General features: G+C 43.3%; 1 protein-coding gene across 3 annotated transcripts in view; it reads right to left on the minus strand.

The window, feature by feature from the left end:
• Positions 1 to 19,373, minus strand: part of LOC117832823 (meiosis inhibitor protein 1-like) — a 72,314-nt gene that overhangs the window by 32,738 nt on the left and 20,203 nt on the right. For all 3 annotated transcript variants that reach the window (XM_034712110.1, XM_034712108.1, XM_034712109.1), the window contains exons 9-18: positions 19,233 to 19,347; positions 18,753 to 18,872; positions 18,116 to 18,215; positions 12,669 to 12,803; positions 12,176 to 12,290; positions 10,263 to 10,354; positions 9,877 to 10,024; positions 9,357 to 9,468; positions 6,374 to 6,434; positions 5,688 to 5,785 (exon numbers count right to left, since the gene is read on the minus strand). In XM_034712110.1, coding sequence (XP_034568001.1) covers positions 5,688 to 5,785; positions 6,374 to 6,434; positions 9,357 to 9,468; positions 9,877 to 10,024; positions 10,263 to 10,354; positions 12,176 to 12,290; positions 12,669 to 12,803; positions 18,116 to 18,215; positions 18,753 to 18,872; positions 19,233 to 19,347 — 1,096 coding nt within the window. The remainder of the gene's footprint in view (positions 1 to 5,687; positions 5,786 to 6,373; positions 6,435 to 9,356; positions 9,469 to 9,876; positions 10,025 to 10,262; positions 10,355 to 12,175; positions 12,291 to 12,668; positions 12,804 to 18,115; positions 18,216 to 18,752; positions 18,873 to 19,232; positions 19,348 to 19,373) is intronic.

Below are 19,373 nucleotides of genomic sequence, written 5' to 3' on the forward strand. Positions count from 1 at the left end.
GCAGGTCTTGTCTTGCCTTGGAGGGACTCTGATTCACATAACCTCCCATTCACGCTACATGATCCTGCTCATTACCTGGCAACCAAACAAGAAATGATCAAGCTGACAAAAAGTAATGATTTCAAGATGATTTATTCATGAGGCTGAAAATAATAGTTGTTGTTGAGAGTTCTATTCTGTTGTTAGAAGAAGCATTCCATTCTGATGTTTTTACCACAGTGTCAACAAGCAGAGGGGGAATGTGACAGGCTCTACTGATTCCATATCGTCACCTTATTAAAATAACGGACTAAGAAGTCATTTTTTGAAGTTTTTGGGAAAACACAAAAAACCTTACCAAATGCAGAGCATGTGATATTTACTAATCAGTTCAATCAAAAAGGCCTTGACAGTGGATGACTGTTGACATGCAGAGAACGTTGTGTGTCAGTTATGTAACATTAAAGAATAAAGTGACTTTAAACCTGGCTTAAACTGCCCTTTTATTCCATAGTGCAAACTCCAAACTGAAATGACCCTGAGTTAAATTAAACAAACGTCAGGTCAATCAAACTGATCAGGAGGCAGTCCCTCTCCTCACGTCTCCTGGTCTTCTTTGCTGGTTTTTATTGATCTTAACACATTTCCAACATCCAGTTCTGACATCTTTTTGAAACCTGACTATGAACTGTCCTTTAATTCCATAAAGCAAACTCAAAATGTAAATAACTCTAACCTAAACTGAACAAATGTCAGGTCCATCAAACACTGAGGAGGCGTGTCCCTCTCCTCACTCGTTCAGCTCTTCTCTGCTGGGTTTTTGTACCTATCCCAGGACTATTCAGTTTATCCCCGTGAATCTTCATCCTCGGTCATTTTGATTTGCAAACACTCGGCGGGCGTCACGTTTCATGGACTGAAGGTCCTGGAACTTCCTCTCTGTGATTGGCAGAGCAAGAATCATGTTTAGAGCTTTTTCTTCTGCACTATAGATTCTGTTGCTTCTTGAAGCAGCTGCCATCATGAAAGCTTGTTAAATTGCCCAAGTCAGACATCTTATCCTAAAGACTCAAACATTTTGACTTAGGAGAAGAATAAAAAGGCCTAAGTCCCCCTCTTGACATAGGCTTTTGTCCTATAGGGCATAAAGAGCAGAATCCTTTCACCTAAGGATTAAGGAGATTTCACCAGAGGAGGCCAGAATCATCAAGAGATGATTAAGGACAAAACTCATTTTCCTTAAAAAATGACTGAGGCCATTATTTTAATAGGGTGACAAAATGATGATCAGGTTGTTCCTGTTGTAGAATTAACCGTTGTTCAATCAGAATCATGTATTCAACTTGAACAGGCCCCAAGGTTTTATTTACTTTCATCAAAGTCTGTGTTTGTGTACTCGAGAAGCCAAGCCCGGGCTGAGGAAGCCAATATCTATCATCAACCAAGCCATGGGTGAAAAGAGGCTTAAATAATGTAGCAGGAATGTTAAAAAACATTTTTTTATCATAAATTATGTCCCGAAAGAATCGTAAGACCAGAACAGAAAAGTATAAGGAATGATGGATGCAAGAGAGGTAATAAAGGAAGAATGAAATGTAAGGGAGGGTGGATAAAGAGGAAACAGAGAGAGAGAGAGATAGTGCTAGGAAAGGTCCCACCTCTTCAAAGATCGGAGGACTAAAATCAAGGAGTGAGAGAAAATGATGAAGGTTGATAAGGAATGCTGCAGAAACAGTGAGAGAGAAGACAGAGAGGGAGGGGAGATGTGAAGCACAGCAGGGAATTCAGAATATCTTTTTGAAACAGCTGAAAGAGTAGGACTGTGTGCACCGTGACGCTGCCTCCATCTCTGGTCGTCTTTAGGGAAATACAGAGAGTGAGCCGAGGAAGGAGGAAAGAGGAGAGGGAGGAGAAAATGAGATGCAGCTTTTAAAAGAATGGGAAGAGAACAATACAGTGAGAGGAAGCACAGAGGAGAGAAAGCTGCTATAACAAGAAAATAGGTCTCTGCATACAGGCTCTGCTATTCCTGCAGAGAGTCAGGTTGTTTTAACCTTTAATGGTAAAGTGAGGAAGGAGACACAAACATGCAGGATGCAGTGCGAGAGGGGAAAGCAAGAAAGCAGGGGCCCAGAGGGGTGAAGTGACAAAAACTGCACAAGGGAGTGTCGATGATGCATGTCTGCACAGAGGCTTTAATCAGCGAGAGGAACACAAAGCAAAGAAATACAGAGAGAGGAGGACAGATAAATATACATGAGAACCAAACGCAGGGATGTCTGCAGCAGACCCACGGCAAGACAGAGAGCGCTCCGGTCCAGAGGGGCCGCGGCAGAGACAGAGTACGGAATAAATGGCCTGTTTAGAGCCGGAGGAAATGAGAGGAGGAGCGCAGAAAGGATCTCTCAAAGGGAAGGCTGAGAGAAGGGAAAATGGACAGATGATGAAGATGAGAAGGGAAACAACAGATGGGAGAAAGACAGCAAACAGACCTCGAAGCAGGCCGCGGTGACACGGTGCCTCCTGCTCGGGTTTGATCAAGAGAAAACAATAGACGACATATAGAAGAGGACGAGATGAACACTTTTCAAATATTCACCCAGCTGTTACTCCTGCATTAAGACGCCGGCTTTCCAGAGCACAGAGAGAACACTCAACAAGTCCGATAGTTTGGAGTATTAGAGCGTGTTTCTACAACAGATACTGATGAAAACAGAGCATGGAGGATTGATGCTTAAAGAAAACAAGCCTGTTTAGATCAGAGGTTAATTCATGTGCCCCGTGTACGAGCCACCCTGGTTCAGCTTCCTGCTCTATCCACGTTCATATCCTCAGTAACGGCATGAAAACACAAAGGATAAATCAAAAAGGGAAAATGCTAAGATGTGGTTTAAACATCTAACGTGTCATCAAATGTCAGATTTCAAAGCATGTCAGGAAAAATGACAGAAAGAAAACGCCTGAAAAAGAAACTGACGCAGGTGATGAAACACTGTGACTGACAGAAGTCCCGCTCTGAAGTGTGACAGAGAAATAGAGACACGTAGTTTTAAAAATAATAATAATTAAGTCTTAAAATAACCTGACTTAAGACAACTTTTTCTGGTAAATTTATGAGCTTATATCCGTAAAATCACATCTATTTCATCCTACAAGTTAAAGCTGGGGTTGGTGTTCAGATTTAGATCCACTTTTTGTTCTACTGGTTAAAATGATCTTTATGTCCTGATGGTAATCAATACTTAATGTGTTCTTAAAGAAGAGGTAAAAAAAGCTGCTATCTACAGCCGGAGTAAACCTGGGAAAACACCAACCAATCACCGTTTTTTGGGTGCCAAAATTTTAAACCAATCAAATCCCGTCCTGCCGTTCTGCCCGCCTCCTGCAGAGCGTACATTTCCCCGGCGTTCACTCCCCGTCTCCTGCCTCTACTTTCCCTGACTCTACTGACTGCCCCTCTCGCTCCACCTCGGGCCTGTCCCCTCTGACCCCATGAGGGTCTTTGCTCAGGACTGTAGTCCGGATCAGAGTCTAAAAAGCTCTCACCACGGGGCTCTGACAAGCAGAAGAATGAATGACATTTAGTAAGTCCTACAGAAATGTAGATGTACTGTAGCGTCCGTCTGGACTCTGTAGGGATGACGAGCCGATTGGTGAACACGTTGATCTTTAATAACCGGTCACTGTCGGCCGTTACCACGCCAACCAACAAAACAACAATCAATGTTTGAATGAATGAAGAACTTCTCCTCTTGTCTCTCCGCTCTCCCGCTCACACACTCTACACCTCTCCTGATGCCTTCACTGACTGTCAACACTGTAGGAATTAAGAACCTCTACACTGAACATGTTTAACAAACAGTAGAACTGTTACAGTGTTATATATGTGTTATAACTTTTCTCCTGATATCGTGTCACCAGGACAACTGGATAATGCTAGCATGACAGTTGTGAGTGCTAACAGCAGCCATGTTTGTTTGTGTTTTTAACTTTCACTATGAGAATGTTTTGGTGAGGACCGGTTTTGAATCAGTCACCATCATATGGTCGTGAGTCAGCGGCGCTGCATGTGAGCGGGGGCGTCGTTTTGGAGGAGCTCTGAGGGGAGGGGGGGTTAGATGGAGTCCTGAAGACATGCTACATTCAAATTCATGCTAGTTTTCTGAGACTACCAACCTCAGCTTTAACTCCTGAGTTATTAAAACTTAATTTAAATAATACATTTCAAACTTTTATTTCCTCAAAATATTCACTTTAATAAATATTAACTCGACCCTCTCTTTGTCACATCATGTTAACTTGGAACAACCACAGCTTCACATGTATTATTGTTTATGTAAAAAATACTGTAAATGTATTTATCAGTTCTGTACATATTTTTCTTAAGATGCACTTTTCTCCTTTTTAATTTCTAATAACTTAATAATTACTATTTCTAGAAGCTCTTTTTTTGTAATGGTTGAACTATCCACTTTTCTGCTGTAACACTGTAAATTTCCTGGATGTGGGACTGATCAAGGATTACCTTATCCACCTGTGACCCTCTGACCTGTGGAGTGTTCTGTTATGTGTTAAATGTTAGCGTTGTTATGATGTGCAATGGCATTTCACAAACTAAACAACAGCTCTCTGCACGGGGATTAACGTTAGGGGATGCAGGAGAGTTGTGTGGTGTCTGTCTCTGTCTGTTCTTTTTATTGGATTTTATTTGTTCTTACAGAGTTTTTTATTTTGTCTATTCTTTATTTTTGTCTTACTATTTTTGGTGTGTTTAATGTGCTTTATTATGATTCTTTTATTTTAATTGTATTTTATTTTCTGACAGCATTTTATGTTCTGTGTGTTTTAACTTATTTGACCTCACTGTGCAGCACTTTGCTAAACTTGAGTGTTTTTTTAAATGTGCTGTATAAATAAAGTGGATTGGATTAGTTTGCACACACGTCTGTTTTCTCCTCCAGTGTTTGGCTGGAGATCATTTTAGGTCACACCATCACAGAAACTAGAATTTAATTTAGAAATGAAACCAGCATGTCTGACTTCCTGTTGCAGGATTGCTGCACACGTATTTAAATCAAATTCAAGATTTTTTAGGACACAATCATAGAAACTATTTTTTGCATAGCTCGTTTAAACATTTATCCCAAGCTCAGGAGTTATTTTGCCTTTTTTGCAAGTCACCTTTTAATCATAATCCGCCTGCATGATGAGGCAGGATGGAGAGAGGATGCAACAAAGATAAATTCAGCACAAAGTGAGACACTACTTTAAGATTCTTTGTTATGCTTCCTTCTCAGTACAGGCCATGAATTGTGCAAGAACCAACGTTTTCTTATGCAAAAACTTTTCCCTTTTTCAGCGAATCCTAAGGATGCAGGTTTGAACTCTCTGTAATGCACATGAATACAAATCTCCAGACTATCAGTGTTAAAATAGTCCATTGAGTGGAGGTGGAACTACCTGTGTTTATAGTGTTTCACAGGGATTAATAGGTGGGACTCTCTTAATGATAAAACAAACTAGCAGAGCTCTAAAAGACCTCTTACCTGACCCTCTTTCCTAAAAACAGTTGATACTGTGCAGCACTTCAGCAGTCTTATATAACTGTGTGCATGACATCATGGCTTTCGATCTGACAGGGACAGCAGGGTTTAACCTGCTGCATGCAGATCTGTGAAGTGTGCAAGTGTCAGTGCTTATTTGCATACCTTGCTGGTGTGAGCCTGAAGAAGGGTCTGACTGTGCGAGCAGACTCATACTGAGCTTCTGTAGAAAACCACAGCAAGACGCATTCAGAACTGGGTTCCTGAAAGAATGGGTGAGAGGCAGAAATACACCAGAGTCAGAGAAAAATAACATGAATACAAAGAAGAGAGGAAACAGAGCAGAGGGAAGCTGCAGGAATAGAAAGAATCAGGACTCCTGAGACTAACTGCACAAATCCCGAACAATGCAGAGCTGAAGCCGAGCAGAGCGAGCAGAGAGGCACGGGACAGGATGTGCTTTGAGTGAGCGCTTTTAAATATGAAACACAGGCGCAGCACGATTCAGTTTCATTACAGCTAAGAGCAGGGGGCCCAAAACCTACAGAGTCAACCGCAGACTGACTCACAAAACCAAGTGTGCTGACAAACATCTAAACACACACACGCAAACACACTTTAAAGCCACAGATGTGTTGATGTGAGACGGACACACTGCTGGAGGAGACAGAGTGACTCAGAAATGACAGATGTCTCAGTCCTGATGTGTTTGTCATCGTTGGACCTCTGCATTTTAAACACACACACATGTACACACATGCACACACATGCACACACAGCTACATGCTGCGTTTGTGTGTGTGTGTGTGTGTGTGTGTGTGTGTCCTCAGGTTTCTCACACACTACTGTACCTGTTTCCTGCACAGAGGTGCCCTTTGTGTTCCAGAGCCAGCCGGTAGAAACCAGAGGACGCTGGAGGAAAGAGGAGAGAAAAGGGAGGGAATGAAGAGGAGGATTGTATAAAACAGAGCTTAAACCTCACATCAGAGATAGAAGAGACACAGAAACACGATCATCTAACGGACAAACTGTTGGTTAGATTTAAAACTAAATAAAACAAGAAGTCACTTCAGAGGAGCGAGGGACAGGCAGACGACAAGCTGCATCAAAGATCCGGGATTCAATGATTCAGTGATGGTTTAAAAACATTCAGTAAAAGCATGAAAGGAAGAACACAGAGAGGAGAAGGAAGAGGAGAGGGGAATAGAGGAAGAGAGAGAGAGAGACACCTTGTCTGATGGTGTGAGAATCAGGCAACATGACTCAGCCTGAGTGCTCGAGTTACAGCCGCCCTGACAAACTGGAGGATGTTACATATCGCCAGTTCAAGGCGGGATGTTTGTGACTCTGTTGCATCTCGTCTGCAGCGTGAGAGACAGGGAGGTGGAGCGGTGGGTCGTCGTTATTCTGCCTCTGATTCTCTGTGGGAGGGAGTGACAGGCGTGACGGGTGGAGGAAGGTGGCAGGGCAGAACAGCACTGGATCTGTGAGGCTGTTGAATCCATCACGGCATGTGGACGGAGAACTCTTTCCGTGCTGAGTCACTTTAATTCTTTTATTCTTCGTTGTGTTTTGCTGGTGATGCTTGAATTGTAAGCTACACAGGGCGGTGGTGGCCTAGCGGTCTAAGCACCCCACATACAGAGGCTACAGTCCTCATCGCAGGGAACGCCGGTTCAATTCCCGGCCGGTCGACCATTTCCTGCATGTCTTCCCTTGTTCACTACTCCCACCTCTCCTGTCTCTCTTCAGCTGTCCTATCAAATAAAGGCTTAAAGGACAAAAATATAACTTAAAAAAAGAAATGTAAGCTACACTGCTCCTACGGATTTCAGGGGTACTGCAAGCTTTCCTTAAGCTTCCAGAAAACCTGCAGAAATACGGTCGAATTGAACGCACCGTACCGGCTGAAGGCTCCGTCTGTGTCCGTGTGCATATCAGGCGTGAACCTTTAATCTGGTCCTCCCTGAACACTAACAGCGCTCAGGCTGAGGGAGGATGGAGACCGGAGCCGCTGCGGCATGAACCTCAATTTAAAATTTTTAACACCACATTAGTTTTCAAGCGACACTTCCACGCTAATCATTCTGTGACATTGAAGGTAATGGAACTGCAGTCCTTTTATTAATTATACATAAAAAGTTACAGTTAATCTCATAAAGCTGTTTTATCTTGAATGTTTTAGTGCTGCAGAGAGAGAGAGAGAGACAGAGAGAGAGAGAGAGCAGTATTTTATTAGAGAGAAATTTCATGAAGGTATAAACTAGCCTCTGGTGGACTCGAGCCGAGGTGCAGCTCAGACGTATCTGCAGGAAACTGTTCCTCTGTTTGTTAACCCCTCGCAGCGTACAGAGAGAGATAAGCTTTTCTCTTTAACAGGAACACGCCGGCTGAGCTTAGATACTCCAGGCTACAAGGTTTCCTTAACAACTGAACCTCATCATGTGGTGTGCCAGCTTTGGGCTGATAGCTTGGACTGCTCTCGTCATGAATAGGGAATTTCATCTCGTCAATGTTTCTACATTTAGCCTTATCTTTTAGGAAGCGCTGCCAAACCTGGAATACTTTGAAACTGCATGAAATATGAAGCAAAGGTTGGGATTAGCTCGTGTGCATCAAAGACTTAGAGTCTGTGTGGAGAACAAAGCGTTAGAAGGACAGGTTTGGAGGGAACACAAACAAAGGAGAGGAAAAGACTCCCAGCATGCTTTGTGGCGGATGGGTTCCAATTTGATCTTCCAAGACGCCAGTCAGACATCGCCTTGTATGAGGTAACAATGCTAACAACAGGAGCTGATGGTTGTAACAACTGGAACGAGGTCATTCCCAACTCCAACATCTGAGGTAAACAAAATGAAATGTATTCCCTATTCCCCCTCTAGAACACTACACTCCCAACATGCAGGCCTGCTCGTCATTCCTAAAATCTCTAAAAGTAGTATGGGAGGTAGAGCCTTCATTTATCAGGCCCCTCTGCTTTGGAATCATCTACCAGTCAGGATCCGGGAGGCAGACACCCTCTCTACTTTTAAGAGTAGGCTTCAAACTTCCTTTTTGATAAAGCTTATAGTTAGATCTGGATCAGACTTGGACCAGCTCTTAGTTATGCTGCTATAGGCTTAGACTGACACACTGGGATCCTGTCTCACCACCTTCCCCCCCAACCCCCTCATCACTTACTTTGACTCTAACTGTCCCATTAAAGTTACTTACAATAGATCTGTCTGGAGCGTCCATTACAATTCCAATTTAGCAAATTAAATGATGACGTCATTTAGCAACTTCTAGTGACTTTTAGGATTTTCAAATTTAGTTTTCAAATTCAATTTTTCTACTTGTGTTATATTTTTTTGGTCATGCTTCACACACAGTTTGGTGTATATACATACAATTTTATGCACAAACATGCAGTGGTCATGCACTTAGGGAGAGATGTCAGTGTTAGTGTTAGGCAAGTGAACCAGCACCTCTCCAGCCACCAGTCCACTTGCCAAACTTTGTCCATGCTGGGATTTGAACCAGCGACCCTCCAGTTGCCAAGCCAAGCCCCTATGGACTGAGCTACTGCCGCCCCAATAGATACTTTCCTCACTGAGGAGCTGCCAACACTGCTTCAATGTCAAACCCTAACCCTCCAGTTAGAACCCACATTTGAAGCTAAACAAACCAGCATCAGGACGACAACACTGCCAACCTCAAAGTGCCATTGCAGACGGGAGGTCACACAAGATGCTTGTTTTCTGCCATGAAACCAGGTAACAGATTCTGTGTTTGTGAAATCAAACCTTTGAAACTTGGGTATCATTCGATGTTTTGAAGCGATGTCAGACTCACCGAGCTTTTTAGCAAAGACAGGCATGAGGGATGGAAGGAGGGTGAACAGGGATGACAGGATGGAGTAAAAGTGCTGCAGTAACCGAGCGTTGGGAGCACGCTCACACATCCTCTACAGACAGACAGACAGAGAGAGAGAGAGAGAGAGAACGGGACATCTGAGTGAAAAGCTGCTCTTTCTGATTGATTTCAGCCTGAATGAAACAACCTGCAGAAAAACATGACAGCAGTGATGATCAATACTCTCAAAGGGAGCCGTGTACATGAAACTGAAGATGACAGCGGCTGTGCTCACTGATTTAGACATTTCAAGGTACCACACAGAGCACAGTAATCTTTGTGACATCTTTCTTCCAACGAGGGGCGGCTAATTGCGGGATCGTTTTCTCAAATGGCTGGTTACAAGTGTGTGTGTGTGTGTGTGTGCGTGTGTGTGTGTTTGACAGATAAGGAGATAATGAATGTCTCTGTTTGTGTGTGTGTGTGTGTGTGTGTGTGTGAGAGAGCTTCTGCCTCTCACAATGACGGTTGGTATCCAGACGGAGTCACAGCAGCGCAGCAGACTCTGGCACAGAGAGTCCAGTGTGTCCTGAGCGTGGCTGTGTTTGGATGGAGCCGTGAACGTGTTCTCCTTCAGAGCCGGCTCTGATGCACACTCCTCACACAGTCTGGATGAGACACACACATGAAGGAAACTTTCTTCATCAGACACTCAAGAGACATACAGGCATGCATGCAGAAGATCGATGCAAAGACCTCCATTAATGAACTCTGCAAATAAACTCTGCTGATCCTCTAAAAATAAAGATTCAAGTTTGATAGGTTGAATCAGAAACTGAGCTGTTGGTCAGCACATACAGTAAGTGAGGCAGTGATTTCATTAAGCTCTCTGAACAACACACTGACCTGCAGGCAGCCTGGAAACAGATCAAGGCCTGCAGCAGAAAACCCTCTGACCTGGAAGCCTGACTGCTTGGGTCTGACCTCCTCAGACTCACCTGGAGGAGAGAAGATGGAGAGAGAGCAGAAAACATCATATCACATCACAAAAGCCTCTTTCACACGTGCATCTTTGCAACTTTCTAGAATCTTTCATGCCTTTTCGCATTTCTATCAATGCTACATGCAAACAGACGGATGTGCAAACGTCTCCTTCAATATCTGATGTTCTCATTCATCCCGTTACGTGTCCTAATTCTAGGTTTGCACTCATCGCCCTTTCCCACTTGCGTGCACACAATTTTCATGAGTCTTTCCTCCTGTATCCTCCCTTCAGCTCACCCCATCTTCTTGTTGAAAATTAACCAGGAGGCTGGCAGGGAAAACATCTAAGCAAAGTCAGGATGAAACACATGCAGCTCATCTCAAAAAATTCAGGATGTTTGTGTGAGTTTTGTGCACACGTGAAAGCAGCTACAGAAATGTGTATCATGCAAAAGTGACTCATCTAGGCGAGGCAAGGCAGCTTTATATGTATAGTGCATTTCACACTCAAGGGCAACTCTATGTGCTTTACATTAAAAGATTAAAAGCATTGGAAACATTCAGACAAGCATAAAAGAACACAATTAAAATGACAAATAGAATAAAACAGAAAAGGAAAATTAGAATATATTAGAAATTACATTAAAATTTGCATTTAAAGTGAGTTAAAATGAGCTAAGATAGGAAGGCAGTGGCAAATAAAAAGGTCTTAGTCTTTGATTTAAAAGAGGTGAGAGTTGGAGCGGACCTGCAGCTTTCAAAAATGCATCTAAACTGATGAAATGATGCTCTCCAGGAGATAATACAACTCTCCATAAAACTACAACTTCCCACCCATAGCTTTATCTAACTGGCTCACAGGTAACAGCCCATGAAGGCTTTTAGAACATGAGCTGAGCCACGTTTAGAAAGTAAGGCGACAGATGTGCTGAAGCTGAAATAATCATCTGATCCTCTGAGCTTCAGATGAAGCAAAGAGTAACACGGGACTTCCACCAGATCCATGTCTGGTCCGTCTCCGATCCTCTGCCGTCCGTCCGGCTCCATGCCCTCTCGTCCATCAACACCCACCGGTGGCGTTTCTGGAACGCAGCACAGAGCAGGACCGCCGGACAGCTGGAGTCATGTGACTGAGGTTTTCCCGTGGTAATCACTGAATCAAGGATCCTCCTCCTCCTCTCCTCATCCATGTTGTCTTTCTGGTCCTCTGAAAACCTCTGACCTGTTGACTCCAGGCCTGGCTCCGCTCATCATGACTTTGGTTTGTTGTTGTAGTTAAGTGAAATACGATCTGGTGATAACACAGAGTGTTTTATTCTGAAAATTAACCTGGATGTTTTCATTTTGTTTTGGTGAAACCTGACTTCCTGTCCCGCTCCATATGTTCGGTTGAGATCGATGGGTCGTGCTCCGGCATCCGGCAAAGATTGAAGTCTTCTGTATCTGATTTGTTGCGTTCCGATCTGCCGGATCAGAGACGGAACGGATCCAGTGGAAGTTAACACATTGATTAGATAGAAACCTATCAGATCCGGGGCCATGACGGATCAGAGACGGACCAGACATGGATCTGGTGGAATTTGGTCTTCAGACATTCAGCCCTTCATGAGAGAATGACTTTGCCTTAATCTGAAAACCCTGTCACATTTATACTGTGAGACATGCTGCCAGATAGAATCAGAGAGGGATATGTCAATGTTTTAACAATGGAGCTGATAACCACATAAAACCCCTCAGAGATTTACGAGACAAAGCCTCAGACAGACAGCGCTCCATGCTGCCGCCGCCGCCGCCTCTGAATTTGAGCTTTATAACTTTAAGTGGAGCTAACTCACAGAGCTGCGATGACGAACGGGATGAGGCGGGGTCAGCTCGGAGAATCTGAGCGTGATGGCCTCGATCAGCCCCTCGATCTGTCTGTACTGGACTGGGATGGACTGGTGGTTCAGTCTGCAGGATTCAGAGTGACACAGGTTAGTACGAGGCCTTCACGTTTAATAACAGAACACTATTTGAGTGTTTAAAGGGTGCATGGAGGGAGGATGGTGAGAGGAAGACAGACTGCAGCAGATAGAGATGTGTGTATGCATGTGTGTGTCCAGATGATTGCAGCTCACTTTCATCAGTTTACCTCAAAGTAGATCTCTGAGTCTGTGTTGTGCACAAACACACAGACGTTATCTGCGTGTGAGCATTCATTCACGTGACTGCAGGAATAACTGACTCCTGTGTGCCTTGTATCTGTTTACAAAATATATCCATATGAGTGTATGTCCATCTGCTCTTCTCCTTATATAACTCACACTACAGCAGCGTGTTTGTGTGTACCTGAGCAGGGCGGAGGCAGCGCTGGCAGCCTGTGCAGCTACCAGCATGCAGTGTGAGGAGACTCCAGCGACCACAGCCTCCGACACCGCCACAAACCCTCCGCTGCTGGGGAACAGACGCACGTTTGGGGGCTGCCTATACACAACACACACACATAGCATAAAGAGTGTAAACATGGACCTAGTATCAGTGTCGTCACACATTAGGTGTGGGGCAAAACATCTGCAGGACCGATATATGAGATGCTGACTCGACCTGACCCTCATCAACTAAGAAACTGGAGAACAGCTACAACACACCCACCTGTCAATCAAATCAGCCACGCCACTAATTATGAAAGTCTTTGCATAACTCTCAACTTTTATATGATCAAAACACGAGTTATATTAATGTTCTGTTTATTTCTGCTGTATAAACTGGCCTTTGTGATTCAGCCTCAAGTGGACACTCGAGGAACTGCAGTCTTTTGCGGTTGAGCAACGGCTTCAATTCTCTGGTGGACAACATGACTGCTCACAAAAGAGAAGCCAATATATTATAGTTATAGTTCGTTCTTATCGTGCTGAGGGATGAAGCAGGATCAGTTTAGATATGATTCTTCTTTATAATGTTGACTTTTCTCTCCGAATTCTGACATCAGAGACAGAATTCTAGAATGTTGTCTTTGATCTTTAAAGACAGAATTCTAGAATGTTGTCTTTGATCTTTAAAGACAGAATTCTAGAATGTTGTCTTTGATCTTTAAAGACAGAATTCTAGAATGTTGTCTTTGATCTTAAAGACAGAATTCTAGAATGTTGTCTTTGATCTTTAAAGACAGAATTCTAGAATGTTGTCTTTGATCTTAAAGACAGAATTCTAGAATGTTGTCTTTGATCTTAAAGACAGAATTCTAGAATGTTGTTTTTGATCTTAAAGACAGAATTCTAGAATGTCATCTTTGATATTAAAGACAGAATTCTAGAATGTTGTCTTTGATCTTAAAGACAGAATTCTAGAATGTTGTCTTTGATCTTAAAGACAGAATTCTAGAATGTTGTTTTTGATCTTAAAGACAGAATTCTAGAATGTCATCTTTGATATTAAAGACAGAATTCTAGAATGTTGTCTTTGATCTTAAAGACAGGATTCTAGAATGTTGTCTTTGATCTTATAGACAGAATTCTAGAATGTTGTTTTTGATCTTATAGACAGAATTCTAGAATGTTGTCTTTGATCTTAAAGACAGAATTCTAGAATGTTGTCTTTGATCTTAAAGACAGGATTCTAGAATGTTGTCTTTGATCTTAAAGACAGAATTCTAGAATGTTGTCTTTGATCTTAAAGACAGGATTCTAGAATTTTGTCTTTGATCTTAAAGACAGAATTCTAGAATGTTGTCTTTTATCTAAAAGACAGAATTTTAGAATGTTGTCTTTAAACTTAAGGACAGACTTCTAGAATTCTTTGATCTTAAAGACAGGATTCTGAGAAAAAAGGTAGGACTTAAAAATAATCAGTGGCCCAAACTCTCTCCCATATTAAGGCCCTGATTGACAGCTGTGTTGACCAATGAGGCTCAGGTAGAGCTGTGTGCTCCAGATTATCAGAGTAGTGGAGGAACGGTGAGAGGAAACGTAACAAACACGAACACAAGAGTCCGTTACAAGAACCGTGAGTTTCTGCTTCAAACCCACACAAGAATCTGTGACACTGAGGACTGCACCCCCCTGAGGGAGCTCTGACGTTATGCCGGTCGGTCAAATGAGTGCTTAGGTTAGCTTAAGGGGCGGGACGTCAATACAGCAGCCACCAGCCTCTCCTGCACACACTCTGTCACATGTGTGTTGGCTTTATTTACAACAGAAAGAGGAGGAGATGTATTGTGCATCTTTATTGTGCAGTCAATGATGCACACATTCAGCACTAGCTGACGTTAATAGAGAGGGGGACGGTTAAAAGGGTACAGTACTCAGGCTTTCATAGATAGCTTGGAGACTTTTTGCTGATGTGTGTTTTTGACAAAGATGTCGGTAAAAGGCCGAACAGCTGGCAGTCTATCTTCTGCCTGATCTATCTTTCATTCTTCAGCCGGCTGTGCCAATACCAGCGGTGACCGTTTGCTGAATTGCAATGAATCCATCCTTCCACGGTCTCCCTCACACACCTCCACACACACACACACACTTATTTTCTCTGCTCCAGGCAGAGACACATAATAAACAAATAGTGATGACCTGTTGGATGACACCAGAGTGTGTCTCCTGTCTCTGACACAGCACTTTAACAAGCTGTGGTCTGGATTACTGTTGCCAAAACACTAGTTGTATAGATCATCCTAAATAACACTTGCATGCACAGAAAGGTGCAATCCAACACACACACAAACACACCTACATGGTGTTTAAGTATGCACGCCAAACACACAAAATACACTCACTCACTTTCCTACGCTGAGGTGTTAAAAGCCAAACCTGGTGAGATTCTGGCAGCTCGCTCACCCACACACACACACACACACACACACACACACACTGGTACACATGCACACACACTTGAGCTTGTTCAGCACTTTAAGGGCTCGGCTACTTTTTTACTGTCCCACTCAGCGTAAAGGACAAACTCCCCTCTCCGTCTCAGACTTCTTATCCCCGGTATCATTGCTATGCGACGAGTGGAACATTCCATTAAAATCATGTCAACCTTGCAGAAATATGACAGTGTTTTACCGGCTCGTGATAAATTCTCTTCTGCGAGCCAGCAGACAGTTAATTCAAATACAATTAACTTCCCCGTGCGGCATATTTAACATGTTTTAGAGGAGGTCGTCTGTGCAGGTCTGTGTGGATGAAGCTGTACACGGTTAGAGTTGGTGTGATTCTGCAGATATGAACATGCACAAGGTGTACAGATATTTCAATATTAAGAATTCTCAACAGACAAAAACTATAATCTCTTTCTATTCCTTTTTTCATTTACAACTTAACTGTCTTGATCAGGATTTCACCTGCTGTCGGCGGACAGGATACAGGAGAGCAAGACTGAACTAACTGGTGAAGAAGGCCAGCTCAGCTCAGTCCTGGACCCTGTGGAGGTGGTGGCTGACAGGAGAACTATGGTGAATCTGTCGTATCTGATGGACATTTCTTTTCTATATTCGTGTTGAAATTCTTGATCCAAGATGGCTGCGCGCGTGGACGCTGCGGCTGGTTGCTCCGTCGTTAGGTGCATTGTTTTTGGCACCTAATGAGGACTGCACCTTTCAATTTCATTGTACTTGTTACAAACCGAATTTTGACCCAACCGGGGTCAAGGCAGTGAATTCAAAATCATGCCCTCAGGTCGTCAGTGTTATGTTCCAGTGAAAAAAACAAACCGCTATGCTAATTCTTTTATTCCTTCCGCCATAAGGATGCTAAATGCACAAAAGGTAGAATCAATCGGGAACTACCAAGCATCCCACTTTGCTGTACGGTCCTGGTTGTGGAAGTTGCTGATGTCACGACGTGTTCTTTATTTCCTTGTTTCCTTACTGTATATTCTGTACTATGGACAGGTTGACTGTAAAACTGAATTGCCCTTTGGGGACTAATAAAGTATTCTGAATCTGAATCTGAATCAATGACAATAAAGGCATTCTATTCTATCTAATCTATTCTATTCTATTACTTTAATTTTGTGATAACACAACTCCATTCTTGCAATATTTTGACTTCACCCTCTTTAAAGGTGACATATCATGCAAAATTGACTTTTTAATGGTCCTTTACCTGAAATCTGTGTCCCTGGCATGTCTACAAACCCCCCGAGAATGAAAAAAATCCATTCTGCCCCTGTTCTGATTTCTACACCTTTCTGTAAATGTGTGTGAAACCAGCCGTTTCAGACTTCCGTGTTTTTGTTACGTAACAACAATATCCGGTCTGTGACGGAGTCAGAGCTCGGAGCTTGTTCAGCCCATAGACTGTATAAAATACAACTCAACCCCTCCTCCGTTTTTCATTCCCTGCACAAATGTGTGCTAACAAGGAGCTTAGGAGGGAGGCATGCTAGTTGTAGGCTGTCTTAATAAACACAAAGGTCGGTTTTACTCCCCACGTCTGCAGATTTGAAGATCTAGTGGATGATTTTTATTTGTCATGGATAAGTGCTAGCGCTAATTAGCATAGCCACATGGCTATATGTTCATAGCTGTAGCTGTAGCTGTGTACCAAGACACACGTCGACATACTGACAAATAAATCAACAAGAAACACTAAATCTGTGACCAATTCTTCATAAAAGGTCCCGCTGCCTTTCTGGCAGAGGTCGGTTTTACTCCCCACGTCTGCAGATTTGAAGATCTAGTGGATGATTTTTATTTATCATGGATAAGTGCTAGCGCTAGTTAGCATAGCCACATAGCTACATGTTCGTAGCTGTGTACCAAGACACACGTCTACATACTGATAAATAAAACAACAAAAAACACTAAATCTATGACCAATCGTTCAGAAAGGTCCTGCTGCAGGCGCCTCTCCGTCAGGATCAGATTCTGGATCAGATTCAGAGGGTTGAAGTAACGCGATCTCTGAGCAGCCATGTATATTCAGCCAACATGTAAACATTAGATCAACGTGCTGGAGAGCCGAGGCACATCCACTTCCTGAGGGGGCGTGGTCAGAGAGAAAACAGACTGTTCTGATGAGGAATGAAGAAGAGGGTTTTTCAGGCAGACCAAAATCTGATTTCAAAGTGTTTTTTTGAGCATAAACTTTACAGATATGTTTTGGGGACCTCTTAGACCAGTATATGTTGATGAAAAAAGCGTGATATGTCCCCTTTAAATAAATGTGTCTTCATCCTTAAAGCATCCCTGCTCTTCTGTCGCACTCTACAACCTAAAACTTTGGTAAACAACATCATTCTGCTGATTACGTTTTCTCATCCTGAGCTTGAAGTAAAACAGCAGCTCCATGAACACAGTGACGTTACAGAGAGGTCCCAAGCAGGACATTATTTCCTCGCTTCTGAGAATCTCTTTAAACTGATTTTATAAAGTTGTCCCTGCAGCAGAAGTCTCATCAACAGATATTTTAAGCCCTCTGAAAACTAAACTTCAGATCTGTTTTTCTGCGTCATATCTGCTCTCACCGTTTACCCCACCAAGGTGAGAGAAAGGTTGCATTTGCAAGTCATCAAGCGGAGCCTCTTTGAGGAAAACATCATCATGGCGAACAGCTGCAGCTAACTCGGCTGCCTAATTAACACATAACGATATTTATTTGCCGCAGCTGTTTTCACCCTCCAGCGATGTGAAAGTGCTCTCTTGAAAGTGCGGCGAGGGCGAGGTGTGGTGACATAATTTGCAGTCAGAGAGAAAAGATGCTCCGAGCATGAATTTTCAGGGGAGCTATAAGTCCGGTGCAGCAGGATCATTTTGGCTTTGGGACAGCTCAGAGTGAAATACACCAGATCAGTCCTCCTACCTCTCCAGTATCTCTGCGAGGAGCAGCAGACCTTGTTTTGGCACCTCCATGTTGGTCAGCCGCAGAGCCTCCTGCAGACTGCGCACCAGGGACTCGATACCTGACATGCAAACACACAAACAAACAAACACTTATCGTGTCAAAAATGGCACAGAAGCATGCAGCAGCCTCCTTGTGCAGTGTTTCCTCTGATTCTGCACAGTACCAATGTTATGAGGCTGCTTTAACTGTCAGCTACACTGCAGGCTACAGCAGCTCCCTGCAATACAATAAGTGACATGCTTATAAATGTGGAGCATGAACACATCTCACACACACACACACACACACACCAAACCATGCACGCCAAACAAACAGTGACAGTGCTACATGTTTCTAATTTACCGCTACACTGACTCTGCTGTAATGATCTCACTTTAACAGTGACCCAGAGCACGCAGTCACTCACACACACAGAGAGAGAGAGGTTACTCCACATATCCTGAATGCTGCTAATTAAGTTTTATAAGTGTTTTTCTATGAAGTGCAATTAAAGGCTGCAGAATCTGTAAAGCAACAAACAGCAGGACGTCGAGTAATCATCTACATGGACAGCGTGAGAGAGTCCCCGGTGTTTGATCAGTCTGCGCTCTCTCACCGTACACAGAGTGACACTGAGAGAAGAAGAGAGGGTCCTCAGTCAGCAGCACCAGACAGCTGTAAACAGACCACAGCAGCACCTCATTACTGCTGCAGGCCAGACGGTCGAACAGGAACTCTACGGGTGAGAGAGTAAGAGAGAGAGAGAGAGAGAGAGAGAGAGAGAGAGAGAGAGAGAGAGAGAGAGAGAGAAAGACTGAAACTTTACTGCATGTCTTTAAAACAGGGTGTGATGTTTTTAAGTAGGTTTAGACAAATCATATCATTAAATTCAGAGGCAAGAAACAAAACTAGACTCCCTGTGGTGATGAAGACATCAACATAAAAGAATAGAAGAAAGAGAAGCAGACAGAGACAGAGACAGAGAGAGAGAGAGAGAGAGAGAAGGGGGAATAACAATAACAGAGTAAACAAAGCGGAGCTGTTAAAGCAGAGGAGACAACGTGTTTGTGTTTGTGTGATTGCAGGTTCTCATCACCTGGTGTGTCTGCCTTGATAAAGGGAGCACTGTACTGACTGGGAGAATGAACCAGGACGGACGCGATACACTTGGCACTGGTCGCCTGTAACGTCTCATCACCGCTCAGCAGCAGCTTGAGGACACATTGTATTGGATTTG

Source organism: Notolabrus celidotus, chromosome 20 (genome assembly GCF_009762535.1).
Source record: "Notolabrus celidotus isolate fNotCel1 chromosome 20, fNotCel1.pri, whole genome shotgun sequence".
NCBI lineage: Eukaryota > Metazoa > Chordata > Actinopteri > Labriformes > Labridae > Notolabrus > Notolabrus celidotus.